The sequence below is a fragment of the Colossoma macropomum genome, unplaced genomic scaffold (assembly GCF_904425465.1).
Source record: "Colossoma macropomum unplaced genomic scaffold, Colossoma_macropomum, whole genome shotgun sequence".
NCBI classification, from domain to species: Eukaryota; Metazoa; Chordata; class Actinopteri; order Characiformes; family Serrasalmidae; genus Colossoma; species Colossoma macropomum.
Window position 1 is genome coordinate 10,838,064 of NW_023494795.1, and position 22,960 is coordinate 10,861,023.

The 22,960-nt window shown below is 39.4% G+C and overlaps 1 protein-coding gene across 2 annotated transcripts in view; it reads right to left on the reverse strand.

The window, feature by feature from the left end:
• Positions 1 to 22,960, reverse strand: part of LOC118815359 (phosphodiesterase 4D interacting protein) — a 133,740-nt gene that overhangs the window by 97,180 nt on the left and 13,600 nt on the right. For both annotated transcript variants that reach the window (XM_036581422.1, XM_036581423.1), the window contains exons 2-3: positions 17,169 to 17,218; positions 16,214 to 16,281 (exon numbers count right to left, since the gene is read on the reverse strand). In XM_036581422.1, the coding sequence (XP_036437315.1) occupies positions 16,214 to 16,281; positions 17,169 to 17,218 (118 nt within the window). The remainder of the gene's footprint in view (positions 1 to 16,213; positions 16,282 to 17,168; positions 17,219 to 22,960) is intronic.

Below are 22,960 nucleotides of genomic sequence, written 5' to 3' on the forward strand. Positions count from 1 at the left end.
TAGCGCAATGCTAAACAATGCAGACATCCATTAGCTGACGTAACAGAACCGGCAATTAGTACTTTCACCAGAGTTTCCCCATACTCTGCCCCTTTGGCATTGCATTAGCAGCAGTTTGAAAGGATGCAGTGGCTGGCTTAATCATACAAATTATACTATGTAACATGCATTGACCAGGCACATGCTTTGCAAGTAGGCTAGTTACTTCCACTGAGACTTTTCGACAACACGATGATCATACATGGTTGCTGGAATTAATACCTTTGAAATCATTGGCTTTTACACCATAGTATATCAATAAACCACTAATCATCTCATCTACAGCAGACCGGCTGTTTTGTCCAATTCTTGTCACACTAAATATGAACACTGTTGCCATGTTCCAGTAACTGAGTGGAAAAATGCAGTCTATTTGAATTTCAAACAAAAAAATATGCAGTCTAAAATGTCTCGACTTCCGTAAACTAGCATAAATTACATCAAAAAGTGTGCGTCATCATTCACCTCGGTGTGTACTGAGTGTGTACAGCAAAGCATTTTCCCAGATCTAACCATAAACAGACGAACAGGACCTCCACTGCTTGGCCATTTCATGTTACAGGCAAAGTTCTGTTTCGCGGACGCCAGCCGGAGTATTGGTTTCTCGGGCACACTTCAAAGGCCTGAAGCTGCCTCTAATTCAGTGTGTTTATGGTGGGTCTAAATTACGGGATCAAATTCGCCCAGCACCAAAAACCACTGCCAACTGCCACGAACTTCTCCCAACCAGTGCTTTTGTCCTCCGCAGACGTGTAACAGAATCTCTTGGAAAACCTCTCTCTCTCTTTCTGTCACTCTGCCTCTCTTTCTCTCTCCCTGGGTCTCTCTCCACTGGCGCTACAGGCAACAGGCAGCAGAAACAAAGGCAGTTTTTTACTCTTTAACGGCAAAGGAAATGCCTATGGCAGAACACATTCACAAATAAAGCTCGACAGACAAGCTGCGGTTATTCTGTCCTGCAGTAACATGAAGGACAGCATGGATCTCATAGACCTGACCACTGATGAGTAAGGTTTCTTTGGTAATAATGGCTGGTCCTGGTATGACCAAAGTAATGCGGCAAGTGTGACCAGATGGGGGCGCTAGTGTAATGGAAAGGCAGGCTTGGGCTGTGCAAGGTTTCCCTCTAAGAGAAGAAAAAAGGCTCTGAGGTTTTTACACAGTAGAAGTTAGTTAACACTAACACTGAACATGTGCTTATTGTAATTTGAACTGAGATTGCTGTTATTTACACTGCGGTGTAGGTTACTATACAGAGCACAGCACTGCAGTACTGCGCAGAAGTCTAGGCTGTTAAACTATATCTGAACAGTTAAGTGTGAAAAGTGTTTTTACTTGTAACATCAGAACAAATACTAATGAACATCCATCCATCCATCCATCATCTAAACCGCTTATCCTTCTGGGTCGCGGTGGGGTGCTGGAGCCTACTAATGAACATTGATCAAATAAAAGTTTACTAATATTTTCTAAAAAGTTAAGGTGGGATGGTGAGAAGAATACCGGTTAGGTTCTTCTTTTCCTTAATGTAGCCACTCCGTAGATTTAACTCAATGAAGTATATGAACGCAAAAGGGGAACTCCACCAAAATGACTCAAACATTCAATGGTTTAGATGTGAATAAAATCATTCAGAGTGGTTCGGTGTGAAAAGCGCCTTTCTAATGAATTTTAATGAGTCAAAATTGTTCATCATTATAGTACTAGGAACCAGACATCCGAAGCATTTAAAGGCTCTAAAGGCTACATCACATTACGTTATTACACAAAATGGTTATAAATGTGTTGCTTGATACCTGAGACATTGTTTTGTGATAGTTTTGTTATAAAGTTTTGGCCTAAAACATATTTTTAATATAAACAATTACTTCAGGATTGCTTCCATGTTTCCTGTCAAAACTGCATTCTCAACTGAGATCAATGTGTATTTTTGTAGTTACTAGTATTACTGCGTTGACTGGTTGTAGCTACAAGCTACAGCTTTTAGAGCCAATAAATGCTTCAAGTTTTTACATCTAAACCATTGAATGATTAAGTAACTTTGCAAAATCGGTGGAGCTCCCCTTTAACGAGGTATAACTTCATGAGGTTTGTATTACCAAAACCAAGTACTGGATGGTACCTACAGGAAATGGTTAAGCTAATACACACACACACACACACACATATTATCTAAGCCGCTTATCCTTCTGGGTCGCTGAGGGTGCTGGAGCCTATCCTTGGGCAAAAGGCAGGAAACACCCCAGACAGGCTGCCAGTGGGTTAAACTAACACACTGAGACATAAAATTACAGTAAAAACATAAAAATATTTAGTACTATTTATCTTAATCCAATGGATTTGTGCATGTGGACAACAGCGCCCCAGTGGCCAGTATGGGTATTGCTAGGGAGCCACTGGTTGTCAGTTTTTCTTTTCTTTTCTTTTTTTAAGCGCAAAACTTTGTTATGATAGACATTTGAACACACAATTTTAAAATATAACAAACATTATTGTTATGATAATCTTTTGCAAAAATAAAACACAATATATTGGTCAAGCCTCTGCATTGGTCTGGCAAAATGCATAAACGATGTGACGGGCATAGCGAGCTAGCTGTATTTATATTTTTAGTGCTAAGTTAATTTCTCTTTTTGATAGTATTGAAATGATCCTTCATGGATAAATGTGTACAAAAAGACAATTTTCAGATATTTGTTGTGAAATTTGATAGGTTGGCATTAGATTTGTTAGCATTTTAAGCCACTGGTCAGGGTCAGGTTAAATCTCCTTGTGGGCCACGGAAGTTTTTCTGGTTGGTTGTGTGGGTGGCGCACTGCACACGTTTGGGAATCCTTGTTCTAACGTTTGTGATTTTCCAAGCAAATAAATGCTTAGTGCAGTGATGTACAGCTGTAACTATAACTTTCTCAGATGGCCTAACACTTTTCCACAGTAGTACAGTACAGCAGACTGCATGGCACAGTCTGTTCTAAATCACTCCCGACTGCGACAGTCAATGTACTGACCCGTCTCATTCTGACCGCTTCTTTATAGTGAGCATAATTAGAGTGCATGAATGAGGCTGTCCACTTTTACTTTCTCTATGCTGACCATGCACAGAGTAAAGATCTCCTCAGTGCACAAATAACCAAGTATCTATCTTGTGGTTATGATGTTGCCTTTTCTGAGAAGGATGATGATGCCCGAAGCTGTTTTACAAAGACCACTTCGTGACTATGTATAATTATAGAACAATACTTAAGGCTTTTTGCAAAGTCAAGCCCTGAACCAAACTTTTATAGCGAAATTACCGAAGATCTTCTCATTTGAGAATTGTGCAGCTGAATCACAAAGCATAAGAGCTTTTATGAGAGTCGGTGGTTACCCCTGAAACAGAGCTTACAGCTTCAAACACGTGTTACAGATAGCATTTGGAAACACTGGGATAGAGACTCTCTAAGAGTCAGAATCAACAGTTAAGCAACGTTAAGATAATTTCTCTTTTACCAATACAGGCTACTATTATTTATTATCTTACTATATGCATGCAAACACAACTCACGCTGAAATCTAAGCCTGAGGAAAAAAAAAATCATCTTGTGGTCCACTGTACAGCATCGATAATCGATTTGGGAATTTACAAGATAACAGGTTATACCTTATACCATTACTTTCTTACCGGAAAACAACAAAAACGTGCTTTGATTTGATTTATTGCGAGCCAGCAGCATGCCTTGCTGCAGTCTGGAGTTTTGGAAAAGTCTCCAGCTGAAATCTGATTATCCACCCGCGGGCTTTTCCTGATTGGCTGAACGCTCGGTTATGGTTTAATAAAATATCAACACGAAGGAGGCGAATGTGCTGGCGCAGCTCCGGCAGGGCTCTGGCAGGGGACGCCCATCGCTTTGCTTAATCTTACCCTTTCCTGACAAATTAAATAAGCACTCGCCTGGTTCCTATTAGCAGCGCATTACCGATAATTGCAGTGGTATTTACAAACATTGTTCACCAGTCCTCACGGGCTGTATCGAGGCCCACTGTTTGAGTGCAGGCCTGACGGTACCTGCCATAACACATAATGGGCCTTCTTACCCCCACTCTAGGCTACTACACTGTGCGCCAGGCTTAAGCAATTTAACGAGGGGGTTTGATGGTTCAATTCTTGTGTTTCATACGCAGCCGGAGCGTTTTCACAGGAGTACGGGGCAACTCAAGTGTGGTCGTTAAAAGTAGACGTGAGGTACATTTTCAAAATCGGATTACTGCCTCATCTGAAAAAAGAAGAGCAAAAAAAGACCTGCAGACCGGCGCTCATGAACTCAAAACTGGGCCGACTTCTCCAAATATGATCTCACGCTCGCTAAACATCCCCCAGGACTGAAATGTCCCCAGTCAAATCAGTATCATTACCTACTGGCGAAGTGCTATGAGTGCGGAGCAGTCAGAGTGCAGAGCAAGCAGACAGAGCACAAAATCAAAACATAGGAAAAAGCAGGCACACTTTTTAACAAAGGCAAAGAATACAAGAATACCATTTGACAAGTCCAGTCCATTAAATGGCTTGGCTAAAACCATAAAATCATTTTGGTCAGAAATTTTAATCCTTCAGGTCACAGCAGCTGCTGACAAAATGACACACTAGATATCTCACTAAATGTGAGTTTAACCGAGGTCAACATGCCAGCTTAGCATTAAATGACTAGTGCAGTGCAAAGTAAAAGGGAATGCCCTTCAGGAGTCATTCTGCCTCATGTGTTTTTCTTCTCTGCAATCTTTAAATCAGCTGACAGTTTACTAGGGAAATTTTAGACAAGGATTAGACACAGGAACGCCCTCACGCAAAACGGTGCCCACCTAGCTTGTGAGTTATCAATTCGGGTTCCCTTTAGACCTTGTAACTCTTAAATTAAACTTTCATTTAAATTTAAATTTAACTTTAATGGGTACGGAATCTACAAAACCTGCATTTAACCATTCAGAAAATGTGGCACAAGCACAACATCTGATTGTTTACAAGGTTTCTTTGCTGAAAATGACTGAATAACAGGGACGAAAGGAACGGCTGAGTTTTTTAGCAATGAATTAGCAAATATGGAAAATGTGCGTAATTACCATCCATGCTAATGGCATCAGAACATTAAGGACATTCTAATGACTTAAATCTAACCATTTTTTCCAAAAACACTGTATCACTCCACTGAGATGCTGTTGCTAAGCAACAACTTTGACAGTTGTAGGAGACGCTCAAGCCATTTGAACGTTTTTACGTTTTACTTTGACACAAACAGAAAATGGACACTGTTAAGATCACATTTGACCGAAAGCCGATTTGGTCAGACTCTGAAGATGAGACGACACTAAATTCCCAAACTGTCATCACCACTGAGCAGCTTTTCAGTCGGCGGCTGTGACAGAAGAAAACCTAAACGACCTGGAATCAGCCAGAAATGAACCCAATACCATTCGGCGAACAAAATGGGCTGTAAGATGCTTTACAGACTGGCTGGAACAAAACAACATTAATAGTGATCTGGCAAAAATTGACAAAACTGAGCTGAACTTGATATTGTGGCAGTTTTATGGCTCAGTCTGTACTTCAAAAGGCGAGGCTTACAGCAGCAGCGAGTGGGCGGAGTTCGTTACTCTGACGTAGCAACAAACTGCTTGTTAAGGAACTATAATTTGGTCGGAAAGAATTGCGAACATTAAAACATATTAAACGCCACATTCACGGCCCAGTTTATTTATTTCTTGCTTTATTTATTTAACTGTTGTATAAAAGCAATAGAACACTCAAGGTTGTGTGTTATCACGAATAACATGATCAAATCACAGCTGTGATGTCATTTCGCGATAACACACTCCCTCTCATGTTCTATTGCTTAAATCACATATGGCACCCCAATTATGGCATCACCCATCAGTTCAAAGCCACATTCTTAAAGGACAAATCCATGCTGAAATGAAAAGTTGTTCGCCACACACATTTCTTTAATGCAGAAAAACTTCAGCTTTACACAGACAAGCCATTACTTCACAGTTATGCCCTAATCTCAGTTAATGTGCTAAAGGCCAAATGGCTCTTCGGAGAAGATTTATGAGCTGCAAACATCCATGCAAAAAAAACGGTTCCAAAACACGGTATCCAGTAACCTGCTCATTTCTCCTCACATCTTCTACACCAGTGGTCACCAGCCCTGGTCCTGGAGATCTACCTTCCTGTGGAATCTAGTTCCAACTACAGTCTGCTACACCTGCTCCTGATAATTAACTCAGAAGTTCTTGATTGGTGGGATCAAATGAACAAGTGTTAGCTAAGGAGAGAGAAGGAGTGTTAGATGTAGATTTTAACTAAACTCTGCAGGAAAGTAGATCTTCAGGAAGAAGGTTAGTGACCACTGTTCTACATAAATGTGACTTAATAATGTACAAAACATTTAATCCAAACTTACTAACGTTGCTAATAATGCATGAAAACCAGTGGGGGCCACTTAACATTACAGTCAGGGTGTCCAAACCTTTTGTCATGTGGGGCCAAAGTGAGAGGGCAAAAAAGACAAAACGTGTAAAAATAATGAAGCTTGATAGTTTTGATAGTGTTTACAATAACATTACTATTGGCCTATATTTTGTTAGTAAAATATGTCAAATGAAAATAAGCATTTAATGAGTTATAAATAGTATGTAAATATATTTTCTCATGAGGTTGAGGGCCAAATCAAACCAGCACGCCTTCTGGTAGATCTGTGATAAGTGATAGCCATTAGCTTTTCATTCACTTTTAGTATTCTTTTACTGAAATGTTTCTATAAGTCTAGAAATCATTTTAAGGATAAAACATAACGAATATAACTGAATAAGACATTAAGGCAAATGTGTTGGAGTCTGACTGTGCTGTGTGAGAGGTGGGCGGGTAAGCTGTGTGTCAGCGCTGAACTCGCAGGCCGGCCTGCAGCGTCTACACACTGACTTAGGCCGCTGATGGATGAAAGCTGGCATGCATGAGAGACAGGTTACATTTAATTAAGAGCAGTTTGCCTCTTGATTTAGTGGCATTTTCAATTGGGGAAAAGACCAGGCCGATCTCGCTGTCACTCAGGAATTCGACCGCGGTTCATTCATCATCTGAGGTCTCGTTAAATCTGCAAATTTGAAATGTTTCTTCGTTATTATCCCACCATTGCTGTGCAATTTGGCCGGCGAGCGGTAAGATTTACAGAGTGGAGTTTGGTTTGTAGGCTCTTTGACCTCGGTAAATGTCTGTGCTTTACTGTACAGTAATTGCAGCATTAGGCTGGCCACTGAGTGCCGAAGCAATTCATAAAAATCCAGCTTTTTTTTCCATCCTTCAGTGCATTTTTGTTTATAATTGTTCCCATATGACCTGAGGGAATGATATAAGAAGCTGAAATACGGACAGAGAACAACTTATTAATTCACACATACACATGCACATGCACAGCTGGACTCAAGTGGATCTTAAAGTGGAAGGTCATGACCCTTATGCGCAAATAAAGTGCCTCAGAATAAGAAAGATAACCTCGGATTAGCTGCCCCACACAAACTCATATAATCACATAATTTAGTATGTGAAAACCACTGTCTGATCGTAAATCAGCTTTCTTACTCTAAAAGACTGTCTGAACCAATAGTGAGCAGAAGCTCTTCTAACAGGCCGTTGTGAATTTCTGGGACTGCGTCCATCACAGAGCACTCTGACAAGTTTCCTTTTAAGAGCATTATTGTGTTCTTCTCTAAAGGCTGAAAGCTAGAGCGCTGCTTTATATTGTTTAGTATTCGTTACTGCGACATTGGCAAGGCTGATGTCGCAGAAGGCTGCAATATGCAAATGAGCCCCTGACCAATTTAACTGTTGGGTATCTTAACCAAACATTGCTTCAAATGAATGTTTCTTTGGTGTTGAGGCACAGCATTCTCGCAATCCAACAAAGGTTTATTATTTTGGTCAAAATAATGCAGACCAATTGTTAGCCAGTGTTTTAACCCATTTATGCCCAATTAAATTTAGTATGCCAAAAAAAAGCCATTCTGATTGGGCTGATGTGGGGCTGAAGTGCAATGTATTGCTGAGAGTCAAAAAGACAGAAGAAAGAAAGTTTCAAATAGAGTTCTTGCAAATGTATTTTTCAAGACAACACTATGTTTGGTCACAAAAATATTGTAAAATACAAGAACTTCATAATAAACAATAAATTCTAAGTAGTGTTGAAATATCGCTGTTGTTGGAAGAAAACCTTGTATCTCCATTTTTGACGCTTTTCAGTTTTTGACATAATTTAAAAATACCTGTTACCCTTTACATTATGTGTAAATTTCATGATGAATGGACTAAAAGAAATGGCCCAAAATGACTTGGAAAAAAGTCTGGTTCCATTGACTTACATTAAAAGTAAAGGAAGTTTTTTCCTTCTCCTGTAAAGTTACCATTATGGAGATACAAGGTTATCTTCCAACAACTGCGATATGTTTCTCTTATTGAATGAGGGGTGAGGTTTAGGTAATTTCCTCTCAGGCAAACTTTGCCCACACTTTGGACAGCCGTGGCCTAAATTGATGAAATTTCTCTTTTGGACATTTTATTATTATTTTTTTTAATTACATGCAATTTGCCTAAATTTATTCAGAATTGAACTGGATTATCTATTGCTGTCTGTGTTGCTGTGTTGTACACATATGAACAACAGAATAAAAAATAATCTAAGCAATTAAGTGATTTAAAACTCAATTTTTACCAGTATAGTTTAATTGATTTCAAAAATTCCTTCAGATTTGTGCTCAGAGAATATATGCAAAAGGAAATTAAAAATTTCTGATATGGAATTGCTTAATAAACTGCAAGCATACCACAGTCTGAATGTGTAGTAATATGACCACAATTTCATGTAATGCTAATATTCTGTCTATACTGTACTGGTTCACAGCTAACCGAACACCACACAGGGGAGTTCTACGCTGTGTGGTGGTGGAAGGAAGGACATGGGAATGTAAACGCAGGAAAACCGTCAACAGTTAAAAGAAACACTCTGCGGTGCATCTCTTCCATAGAGAGCCACGGGCCAGATTAGCTCCGAACACTACATTATCATTATCAACCATGACTGTCTCCATAATTTACTCAGCATGGTGGCTCTGACCCTTTGATGAAGGCCACAGATTTACAGTAGGGCTCTGGCTTCAATTAAGTAGTCTGGTCCGACTCTCTCCCCTCTGTCTGCACGACATAGGAGAGAGAAGGAAGAGAAAGAAAAAGAGTGGAGGAAGGAGAAACCTGACCAGCGATGGATCTTATGGCCTACAGTGTGTTGACCAATAGGAGGCGCAACTCCCCCTCAGCATGAAAGCTAGTGCTGTCTCTGCACCACTTGTCTTTGCGTTGCCTTCTCCAGCTCCCTCTGTGGCTCTCCTGTTTTCCACAATATTGGAAATGAAAGCAATTTAGACCAACTGTATCAGGTATCACTCTCATGTCAGAGAATAATAACCCAGCAATCCGAGCGAATTTGAGGGAGGCGGAAGAAAGAGAAAGAGAGGAAGGGTTGGAAAAGAAAAAAAGCTGGGGGGCACAGAAGGATTTCCATATGTATAAGATCGGTAGAGGTTCCTCAGACAGGGCCACATGTTAGCCGTTATGCCCCCTCTCTGTGCTGGGTTGGTATGAGCAGGAGGTTAGGATATCCACAGAACGATATGGCACTGCAGACTGTCCCGACAGCCCGGCACCACAATGCCGCTCAACCATAGCCGCCTCAGAAACAGAACGCAGCAGAAATCCATGAGAAGCCAGCTGCTTTGCAACATACAAGAGGTCCAATCAAACAACTAGCAAATACAAGTTTTAGCGTTAACTTCTTAAACTGCGAGGCCTGTATGGCCCCATAATAGTACTCCAAAACCCACTGCATTAATATCATACCTTTACCTGTAATGTTCAGGATTTCTACTGACACTTAAAGGGTCATTTACCAGGACACACATGTGCACATTTGCCATGAAAGTGATGTTAAATAGGATGTGACGTCCTCAGCATGAACGGCTAACGGCTCCTTCATTTCTCAACCATGTACAAAATACACAGCCGCAATGTTTTATTCTCACAAAAACAAAAACTCGACTGTAAAACCAAGAGAGTAACATAAATGCTCTGCTCCACAAGCAATACTGCATAGGTTTTGCGCAGTAGCAGCCACGCATGAAGTACTGTTTTTGCCACTTCTCTCAAAGCAGTATGCCGCTAGAATCATGCACAAATACACAATTTTATGCCAAAAATAAAAAAAAAAGCATTCTGCGATTTTTACCAAGATCAGGATGTTACTGTCTTTCCTGCTAATACATCGACTTCTGTTTATGCAAGAGCTCTCCTGGTAATTTTGCAGGAATAATAGTAGGTCTTGTCAATCTTACCAGGGATTTCGACTCAGGCTTGCATTCACAGTTAAATAAAGTGCATATCATCGCTGTCCAATGAAAAACACGTATCTCCATTTTTTGAGATTTTTACTTTTCTGCATTATTTGAGCTCAATAACTGTCCATTACACAATTTCATGATGACTGGACCAGTAGAAATGGCCCAAACTGCTTAAAATAAAATCTCTTTCCATTAACTTACATTGAAAGTAAAGAACGTTTTTGCCCTCTCCTGTAAAGTTACTATTTTGGAGATACTTGTTTTTCATTGGACAGCGACGATATGTAAAAGGGCTCAACTTTTCACTCTAATAACTACTAGAGGTGGTATTCTCTGACATCACAATAATTTGATTGGATTATGATTCATTAGGAATGATTCATTGATTATGATTCAACGCATTATAAATCTAATTTTACCACAATTGAATTCAGTCCTTCAGAAACTGGTTCAATGCATCTCACAAAAACAAGTTTCACTATGATTTGATTCAGTTACTGTTGTGTAGGGAACCAATTCAGTGCATCATGAAGCACCAAATTTCACCATGATTCAATTCAACTACAACTAATTCTTTACAAATTGATTTATGTGTTATCAAATTTCACTATGATTCGATTTGATTATTTGGTGCAATTCAGATTGTTTTAAATGAACTGAATATAAAAATGTGACTGAAACGAATTTAAAAATAGTAGAATATAGACAATACAAACAAATTGCCAGGTCACATTACATTTATAAGAGCCCAAGAAATTTTTTTTTGCCCAAAATATGTGCACAGAATATTATTTTAATCAGTTCTAAGGTTCTACGATTCCAAAGCTGAGGCAGGAGCACATTTAGATCCATTTCTTTACCACTAGTAACTGCATTGTATTCCACAGTAACGACACAACCTATTTATGAGTTCTGTAGCAGCTGCTTAACCATTACTGGACGATAAGTCTGAATATTAATTACTGCATAATAAGCCTGAAATTTAAGAGCTAACATTGGTATTTTAATAATAATTTGCAAGTAGTTTTGTGTCTGCTCTGTGACACAGACCAAGCATTAGAGAGGAGGAAAAATAAGCCACACTGCTGCAAGGCACATGCTGCACTTGATGCGGAAAATTCTGACCTATTTTCTTTGAGGATAACAAACAAAACGAGGGAGAGGCGAGCTCAGATGCTGCAGCGAGATTCGGTTGTGAGTAATTCTATGCTTTCTGTCGTGATTTCGGTGGCTCTCTGCTGAGAAGTCGGCGGCTGAGCCGCAAAGGCAAGCAATGATCCGGTCCTGACAGAGCCTGTCAGAAATTCACCCTATCTGCCAAACCTTTGTAATAAGGGCAAAATAACAGATTAGCAACTGTAATTTGTCCTGAGGTTTTAATAGTCAAAATTATATGCAAACCTTCTCTTTATATCAATTTAAGTGTTTCTGTGGTCAGTTCGAAAGCGCTTTCATAGACAGCCATATGCTTTCAATTTTTCAAACCTAGCAATAAGTGCTATTTGAGAAAGTGTATTTTGACTTTTGATTTTTTTTCAGCTTACCTCCAAATCACACACCACAGAGTTGTTTGACAGTTACAAATGGTATTTTGGCAAGTTCGTGTTTCGTTGAGCTAGCAGGGGAAAGATCGCCTCTTTAAACTGACAGATCTGTAGAGTGCAGGCCTCAGACTGAATGTGTCACACTAGTTCAGCCTAAATCAAAATTCCACTCTATCATCCAGTGCGACTAAATCACTGGTGCCCATTTAAGGCATGTTACACACACACACAACCAGACACCATTTGTGAAACAAAAATCTGACCTGTGTTCCACAACACAGATAAAACCAGAACTTAATAACCGATTAAAAAGGGTTCTCTGGAACATTGCAATAGAAGAACCAGTTCCAGTTCCCGAAAAGCCTTTCAGTGGAGGTTCTTTAAAGGACATTTTTGTAAATAAAACATATGTAAGTGTGAAGAACCTTTTTAAAGTTTAGAGGATCTCAGAATACTGGAAATGTTCTATACACTCTTAAAAATAAAGGTTTAAGGTCTAAATGGTTTTTGGCTTATACATTTAAATTTACACTATTAAAAGTACAAAAGCCAAAATAAGTTCATTGCATGATGCTATAGTACTGGGGTTCCCCATCAAGGAGAATCTGTATAGCCATGTCGTAAGCTTCTGATCCCCATTCCACAGAGCACCATTCATATCTGAACGTTTGTTTTCCTACCAGTGTTGCTCCCTACTCTGTAAAAAGTGGCTCGTCAGATAAACCCAACAAAATACTTCATGTGGTAACAACTGAACTAGATTTATTCGACTTAAAAAAACTATATTGATTGAAAGAATCGTTCATTCAAAGTATTTATTTAGGTTAAATAAAACTAGTTAATTAATTGTTACTACATTAAGTATTTCTTAGGTAGATCTGACGAGCCACTTTTTACAGTGTATGGTTCTTCTAAGGCAGGGGTGAAATCCCAGTCCTGGCGACCCAGTACTTTGCATTTTTTGCACGTTCCCTACTTTACAACATTAGTTAATTGAATCAGGTGTGCTTAATAATACAAACCACAAAGTTTGGGGTCCCCAGGTCTGGGATTTGGAACCCCTGCAACAGAGGAACCTGAAAAAAACTTTTTGAAGTGTAAAGAACCTCCTCGTAATTGTTTTTCAGACTGTAAGAAGGACCTTTACATTGGTAAAGAACCTTTACATGATCAAAAAGTGCAAACATAGCGAGTGCTACTGGCAGGAAAATAAACACACAAATAACTCCAGATGTGGAGTTCTCCATCCTTGATGAAGGCTCACGCCAAAATGCGTTGAGAGTTTTACGTCCAAGTACGTGTTGCAATAAAGGCAATAAAGGCAAGGCTTAATTCAAAGGAGTGTGTCATGGGCATTCACTGTTTTCTTTACATTAACTAAAGGTTCCTTGGATCATTCATATGTTCTTCATACTCACAAATATCAAAAAGGAACCAAAAGTGTTTCTTCTATGAAACATTAAACAAACACTTTGTGGCAGCTTTTTTTAAGAGTGTAGTTGAACTTGATTTGTTACAACTTTACGTTACTCACATCTCATTTATATAAAAAGGTTCTTTAAACAACTGGGTACTTGTGTGACTGAGGATGGTTCCTGTATGGCATTACTCCAAAGTACCCTTTCGGCACCTTTTCCTTTAAGACTGAGCACGAGTCAATCTGTAAACTATCACATGTACATTAAAAACCTTTGGTGAAGTCACAATATGGAAAATGTAGTGTACAGATTCAGAATAAAAGGGAAATTTTGTGGATTTTTTTGACATTTGCACACACAGGCCTACGTGAAGTGATATAAACTAATGTAGTTGATGTCATGAAAGCTCCACAAAGAAAAGAAAATCGCACGCACACATACGCCTTTCTCCTCGAAAAGAAAAATTGCAGTCTTTCACCAAGGCCTCTGGTAATTGAAGGGAGCAACGCTGAAGTTATATCATAGCCATAACAGGTTGGCTCTCGTCCCAGAAAACATTCTGCATGCAGATTGGACCCAGCCGCCTGTTCAGCGGATCAGACCTTTGCTGATCCCCCCTCTGTTCATGAGTCTGTTTTATGAGAGTCCATACAACCCAGCTGCAAAGGCCTTAGCAAATCAGACACAGTTGGATGGCTGTATTTGTGTAAGCTCAGTTGCTGGGAAGCTTGAGAGATTCCTGCGTCTTTCACTGCGCTACGGTAAGTCTGAGTATGAGCAGAAGAGACAACACTTGAAAGAACTTGCCAATGCTGATGTTTTTCACCAGAGCGCCTTTTTGGTGTGGAAGCAGCCGCTGACTCAAACAGATACTGAAATGAAACGCATTGATGCGTTCAATTTGCTCGAGTCTAATGTGGACACTATTTCCACATGAATGAATCACATTACATCAGCATTATATAAACATTAATATGTTTTACGCATGTGGAAATGATACACAAATTGGAATCAAGTAAATTCAATGCATGATTTTCAGTGTACACTGAGTTGTTGGAACAGTCAGATGATGTTATTCAGAGGATGATGATGTTAATAGTGTCTTTCATGGAGAACACAGCAGGGGAATGTGCTTCAGTTTTGCTCTGTCTCCACACACAAAACATGTGCAAACACAAAGAACAGCATTCTAAGACCAGATAAATGGTTTTCATCAAGCTGGTAGGGTACTGACCCAGGCATGCACCGAGCGCAAATGTGTTCTTTCGCAGTAACTGTTGAACTCAGCAAAATAAAGTTTGCCAAGCTTTACAAAACATTGGCAAAAATCTCAATCAAGTCAGGTTTTGTGAAAAATTAGAGTGTGTTATTACCTTACAATGACATTTGTTTCTATGTGTGTGAATGGACACACTGTTAAGATAGATCAGGTGTAGCTTTCTGTTGTGTAATTGAGCTAATGTTTGCATGGAGACAAATTCATTTTTGTTATTTCATTGTTGCTAACCTGCCTAATTATGCCATAACAATAGCTGCGCTCCAAAGTCTAGGCTGCATTTCTCGGCCGCTATGTCATGACAGGCTGTTCCAAAGCGAAGGACCCTTCGTATACAGCCTAGAAATACAGTCTACATTCGGAGTGATTTCAAGGACGCACCAGATGTATCCTTCCAGGCCTTCAGTTACCCACAGTTCTCTGTGAACGACATGAAGAAAAAAAAAGCACAACAAAAATGGCAGAAAACAAAGTCGTTGTACCTTATAAAGTGTAAAATCACTGATTAATTAAAGCATTTGTCCATATCGGATATCGTCCACATATCGTATTTTATTTAGCAGTATTTGTGTATGTGTAGTTTATCGTACTACATAAGAACATCTCCTCCATTTCTGTGAAGAAATGAAAAAATCAATAAACTCAATGCTGCGGCTCCATTTCTCTCATGAGTTTCGCACCGCTCTGGTGACGTGACCATGCAGCCTCGTTAGTGCTGTTCTGTTTGTGTGACCAACAGGCTACTAAGGAGGAGTCTTCATAGGACAGTCCTACTGAGGACCCGCACTACCTCGGCCGCAGCCTAGGCTTTGGAACGCAGCTTTAGCACAGCATTTTAAACTAGACACTCAATGGTATGTAGCAATCCTAAACAAAAACCACTGCAACTTTTCCTCAGGTTGTATAATAACTTTCTCCCATGTCTTTTAAAGCTTTAAAGCTTTGGCAAAAGCCATGACACAGTGCCTTTGTGGACAGAGCACAAATAGGTTTATTGGTAGTGAGACACAGAAGTAGTAATTCTACAAGCCAGACTTCTTCCCATCATCAGAGAGTCTGCTGGGATTAGTCGCTTAACGTGGCCAACAACATCCTACTTTGACAGGAAGGGGCCGTTTGACTGACATGCAAAATAATCAACCATGCACAAGAATTAAAGCAGCAGTACATCAAAAACAGACCCATAAGAAACAAATTGGTATGCATCGGTAAACATCAGAGAAATCTAATTTACCAGCCACTGAATTCTTCAAAGAAAAGTCCCGAAGAACTTTTAAAGACTTGATGCTGTGAACTTCAAAAACCTTTTTCAATCCAGTGACTATATCTTGCTCTTAAAGGTTTGTTGTTGTCACTTTGCACAAATCACACAACTTAAACAGGTTTTTGACGCACAGACGTGTCTGCAGATAGCCAATGAGAATGTAACTGTCAAAATTCTGATAGTACCCATTGTAACATACAATAAATATCAGATGGTCAATGTACCTCTGGTTAGTTGGAAAGCAAAGAGAAGCACCTACCTGCTCAAACTCCCGCAGGCTGTGGGTGTGTAGCGGAGGGCCTTTCTCAGTTTCATCACGGGAGAAATCTGTGAAATAGATCAGCATAGACCTTTTGTTAATGTGACCATATACTCCCTTCTTAATTTTTGGGTAAAAGCACTTCTGTTTTATGGTTGAATAATGCTGTGAGACCTAATAGAGTTAATGATTTGTTTTATATGGGGCGTAAAGGTCAGCTCCTCAGTCTAACACACATATACACACTGTAGCCACATACACACATCCAGATCCCTCTTAAAATAGAACCAGGGGGTATAGCTGAATAGTGCCAAACCATTTCTGTTGAAAAAAAAGGTACCAAGGAAAATTCCAGGAAAGGCCTCACAGGGCTACAATGATGTGTTTCTTTTTTTCCCCAAGCAGGAGGAGAGGAGAGGTCCCTGAGGGCATAATCACAGCAGTATTGGCAGAGCAGGGACTTCTTACAGTTCTTTAAAAAATCCCTGCACGGGTCTCATTAGAGCTTATTAAAGGCCTTTTATTTAATACGTGCCAGTGATGTGTACTGGAAGTGAGCCTGGAGCCTGGTGCGCGGTAAGGAGACATTGCACAACACCATTCCAGAAAACTGCCAAACGCGGCTGCGCTGGAGTCGAGCGTAAATGGACGTTTTTTTGGTAGAACTTTCATATAACTCATGTTTAGACAGCCATTAGCGTCATGTTTTTATTAACAAAAGTACAAACACGTACTGACATAAAGGGAGAGAGGTAGGAGAGGAGGAACGTTAAGTGGAGAGGCAGGGGGCGAGAGAACACTTGAGGGAGAGAAAACGATGAGGCATGAGAGAAAGGGCGAGAGACCAGGAAGAACAAAGAAAAGTTAAACTGCTTGCATGTGAAAGAACTGTGCTCGAATGTGAAATGTGAATGTGAAAAGATGCAGTGTCTTAGTTATGTAAGTGTGTACTCACCATTCATATTGGACCTGGTCTTAACGACCTCCCTACTCCCACCACAGTGTCTGAAACACAGTGTCACAGAGCCAGTTAGAATTCACACATGCTTATGTTTCTACAGAGTCAAATCTACTGAGATAAATAGTCTGTTAAAGAGGTAATCAACACTAAACTCTGCTTTGATCAGCAAACATATGGACATTAAAGGAGGGGGATCATGGGCTGGAGGTTAGGGAGCCAGCCTTGTGACTCGAAGGTTGCTGGTTTGATCCCCTGAGTATGTGACTGAGGTGCCCTTGAGTCAAGGCAGCTAACCCCCAACTGCTCCCCAGGTGCTGTGGATAGGGCTGCCCACCGCTCCGGGCAAGTGTGCTCACTGCCCCCTTGTGTGTGTGTTCACTAGTGTGTATGTGGTGTTTCACTGCACAAATGGGTCAAAATGCAGAGGTGAAATTTCCCCGTTGTGGGACTAATAAGGGTCACTTATACTTATATGGCAGAAACATATGCTTTCACAGTACATGATATGTGTTGTCTGAACAGGCAAAATAGTGCCATGTTTTTAAAAACAATATCAAAAACTATGAATCCAATGATTTGTTTTCAACATTTCACATACAGCAGTAAATGCAATTAAACAGGACTAATTATGCCTTCATAGTAATCAAATATGCAGTTTTTTCTACATTTATAAAATGTAGAAACTACAACAAGGTTCACCTGGATTATTTTTACGTTACAGATGCAGTAAAATGAATGAAATGCAGACATCTTTGCACCCAGCCTGAATATTCTGCTTTTCCAGAGTACAATTAATACAAAATCAGATATCGGTTTGATATATCAGTCAAATCTAAACAACTGTTGGATGCTGATATTTCTTTTCTTCATGCATCACTACCCATATTATTCCAATACACTATGCTTTTGTACCAACCGTTGTTTGAGTTGCCCCAAGGGGTTAAAAATTCATTTTAAATGACGCAAAATAGAGGGGATTTGGTCCTTTATTACAGAGGTTTACAACTTCAGTCCTAGGAACTCACTGCCATGCACAGTTTCAGATAATCTCTGCCCCAACACACCTGATCCAGCTCTCAAAGAGCTTGATAAGTACTTTATGAGCTGGATGGGTTGTGTCGGTGCAGAGGATAGCTGTAACTGTGTAGGGCAGTGGGTCCCCAGAAGGAGAGATGAAAACCAGTGCTCTGTTACACAAAAATGAGCAGCAAGTCTCCAAATGTTGATGAGAATAATTGCTATGTTTAGTGAGTTAGATCAGAGCTGCTCATTTGACTTCTAAACAGTTCAGTAGCACTGCCAGTTTTTTCAAAAATCAATTATGACGTATGACTTGCTATAACTTCCTGATTTAACATTACTTTGCATTGTGTTTGTACTAAAAATATAAAACCAACAAGAAGCTAAAAACAGCAAGATGATACACACCATATATCAGCATATCAAACAGCAATGCAATCACACCCACGCCTCATGCTACCTAGAGTCAAACACACGACTCATCTTCATGACTAAATTTGGCTCCAAGCATTAACAGATACTGAACAAGGCATAAGTTGACAGGAAATTTCACTGACTGCATTTCAATCAAAGTTGTACAGAATGAGATTTAACAGCATTAGACCTGCAGAGCACTAATGAATCTTCAATTACTTCATTAACAAATAATAAAAAATAAAACAACTGTTTCAGATAAGCTCCTGATATTCACCTTAAAGAGCCAGCTCAATGAGACTACTCCTTCACACATGACACATTACTAACTCTATCTAAGCACTGAGTAAAAGAAGAGGCCTCTAACCAGCTTTGTAAACAAACCAGTCTCTTTCTGTCACAGTTTGTGTCTGGCTTTTTTATTGTTTGAAACAGTGCTAGTGTTATGTTAGATTTAGAGATAATAGTTAGCTCACTAGTTAGTGATTCAATGATAGCTTATAATTTGGCTTCATGCACAACCAAATCATCTTAGGTGAAATCAACAGAAGCTAATTTTCCAGCTGTGGACTATTCTGTGGACTATTTTTCCAGTCTATTCTTCAAACACTTCTGTTGAGCTATTGTAACTGCTGGCTTTTGAACAAGACCTATTCAAATAAGCTTGCTTCAGTTACAATAATCAAGCTAATCAAGCAAGTACAGACAGGTGTGCTGGATCAGTACTGAATAGTGGTTTTGCATGTTAGCACCACCCTCCACCCCTGAGTTGCATGGAGGCTGAGAACGCTGGTCTGAACTAGGGTACCTGAACACTCTAGCCAAGTGACCTGGATGTCTTTAAGAGCCAGTTTCTTTCTATAGGCCTTAATTCTTAATGCTTAAGTACAACGGTGTTTTACAGCCACTGTTGATAAAAATAAAAATAGTAGACTTCGAGAATAAAGTTTTATTTTAATATAGTATTATTTTAAGAAAAAAGTCATACAATGAAGGGCATTGAGGAGTTGCTGGAGTTATACTTTCATATCGATTTCACCCATAAAGAAATACTCAGGCTCCCTGTCTATCCTGGCACATCAGTACTAGACTGTTATTAGTATAAGACATGGCTGAAACAGCTGAAACAGCTGAGCAGGAAACTGTGTTTATTTAGAATAAAGAGCCAGACGGACTCGGAGGAAACTGTCTGTCTGTGTTGTTGAAGGAGAATCGCAGACAGGGTCGTCTACACGGCTATCGGGGGCTACATCTCCACACCATTCAAAGAGGGCATGAAGTTTCACAGACAATAAGAATGATAATTAAAATCATAGAGTCACAAGCAGACAGATCTGTGTGGAACTCTGATGCCAGTACAGCAACCAAGACCCCAAAGTGCTATGGCAGCCCCCTACAGTACAGCAGCCCACCTTCTCCTCCAAATATTACGACTTTTTTCCCAAAATATTACGACTTTTTTCTCGAAATATTATGATTTTATGATTTTATTCTCGAAGTCTACTAAGCAATCATAGTCGTGGGTGACAACTTTTTGGCACAACTGTCACTAAAAGTTTCTAAAACACTAAAGGGAAACTCCAACATAAAACAAATCAGCTGCCTGATTTTTCACACAGCTACAGCAACAGCATCTTTCTAGGAAGACATGAAGAGCACATCAGAAACAACAGCAGATCTTTCCCTGCTTAACTAGCATCTCCATTATTTGTCAGAGGAAGACTTAGTTTAATTCAGTTTTGTCAAATTTAGGAAGTGATGAGCGTAAATCAGCAGCTTCTATATGTTTCACACTGTTAGAAATGTAAAGTGGGATAGCTATGTGACCCTATCTTTGGACTCAAGTTTCAGCTTATTTATATTGTTGAGATGTAAACAAAGTCATTCAGCGTGATTGATATGAAATGCCCCGTTTTAGAGAAACTTCCTGAATAAGTATCATTCACAGCTGTGGTGACAGGAACCAGATATTCAAAGTGTTTAATGCCACTAAAAGCTAACTCACAGTAAGCTATTGCATTAAATGGTTGACCTAAAAAGCCTGAAATCTGATACACTGTACTGTAATAGTTTTTATATAATTTAGTTTTTGAATCCAGGCATGGCAGAGAGCTACATGCAGCATAAACTAGTGGCCCAAAAATATACATATTTGTTGGATGTACCACTTGTTCACCATTATCAACATTACATATAAACTCAGCGGACATGTGTAGGTTCACTGAGCATTTCTGATAGTAAATAAAATGGCTATATTTGTGTTGCAGACATTGTGACCCCTGGTTCCTATCAGCACCACTGTAAAGAGTCAGTACGTTCCTCTACAATGAAACATTTCACATTAAACTACTCTGAAGGACTTTGTTTCCATCTCAATGACTTAATTATCCAGAATTTTGTGAAAATCTGTGGAATCCCCCCTTTCTGTGGCATTATAAGGCCATAATAAGGCTACATCTGCTTTAACTGCTGTTACAAAGAATCCTGCATTTATGTTATTACTGAGATCATGAGGTGAATATAATTGAATTAATCGAAAGATTATTAATGATTCTCTACACAGTATGTGGCTTTATTGATGAGATATGAATGCACATTTGAATTATGCTTTGTGGCTGCTAGTGGCTTAGATCTTGTTAAGATGAGACCATTTAAGCACCTACACTGAAATGTACCAACTTTTCAAACGTCAAATTGTCACCACTGGAACCGAACAGCAAGGACAAGAAACCCAAATACAACTGAAAATTTTAGCATGTTTTTAAAAACTGTGCGATCGACTTGTTACTCTGCCAAAAAATATATAAAGGTTTTAGTTGGATATCCCTTTAAATCTCACTGTTCTTGTTATGGGATATGGTCCTTCTTAGGGAGCAGTATGAAATCTTCTGCTACACAGGTTACAAGGTTACATGCTTTCACAAGGTTACTGTTATATACAAAATAAGGGATTTCACAGTGAATAACAATATGACTAAACCTCATCAGTCTGCAGTGAAGGCGGTAGCTTAGAACAGGTTTATTTCAAGAAACTACAGGACTAAGAAATACAGATAAGCTCTTGTCTGCTTAATACTCACTCAGTGCCGGGTTCATTTAGCTTAGTCACTCACTCCCTTGACATTCAGAGCACATCCTCATTGATCGGTACTCGATGGCATCAATGGATCAAATTGCAGATCATCAGCACAAATCGGTGTAAGTATGTAAAACTGAATACTGGGCCAGATATATGCGGTACATTATGGTGGAATTAGTCTGGAAAACCTACACCGATACCTACCGACTACATGGCTTATTAATGATTCCATATTCACTCAATATAACTGTATTACTATATTGCATGACATTAGGCAAGCAAGAAGTCAGTGCAGTGAATGAATCACTTGAATGTTTCTTTGCTCCCAAATGTCACATGCCTCATGTTAACATGAGTGTAGATGTCCTATTTTAGCTGAATGAGTAATCCTCAGAGCTCAACACAACAGAACTGAACGAATATGGGTGTGCTAGAAGAAGAGCACATGTAAAGTACTTAACTAAGGAATGAAATCCAAGATGTAAACAAAGTCATTCAGATTGGTTTTACGTGAAGTGCTTAGTTCACATAGGATTGACTTCCCGTCTCACATCACTAAATGGACAGACTGAAGGAACTAGCACTTACTGCACTTTTACCAGGTGTATTTCTACCTAATCAGTCCATGTAAACATTAACAAACTTTAGCAAGGCCTTAACAGCACAACCAACAAAGAGACACAGCGTTTTTCTACATTAAAGTTATCTACTCACTAAGCTACGGGGTGAAGGGGACTCATCATTTACTTCACAAGCTTTTTAGCAAACCTCTGTGTACAGGATGACACACATGCCATGAATTAATATTCATCTTCGACCTGAATGTCTTTTAAATTGCTAATGCGAGCAAAACTGTCTTACTGTACAACCTGTGTTCACTCTCCAGTTCAGTTTGATTTACCCTCTTTTCTGATTGGTAGCGATTGGAAGCGAAGCTTTTCTGCTAAATTTTAACAATTTTTAACTCAATCTGTGTGGATCCGTGGCAGAAAAACGCTTTCCACCGCGGACTGAACAGAGCCAGATGAATTAGGATCCTGCCGTAGGACATAATGGCATTTTGGGCGGAATATGCTCTTAAATCTAAACGCAGCCTTACCAGCTCGGAATTGTTCACAGTTGTGGTAATAGGAACCAGACGTCTGAAGCATTAAATCTGCTGCCTCACAGAAAGTTTTCAAATACAATTGTTACAATATGTTGCCTAATACTTGGAACATTGTTTTACAATAGTTCCAAAATGAGATTTTAACTCAAAACATATTTTATTATA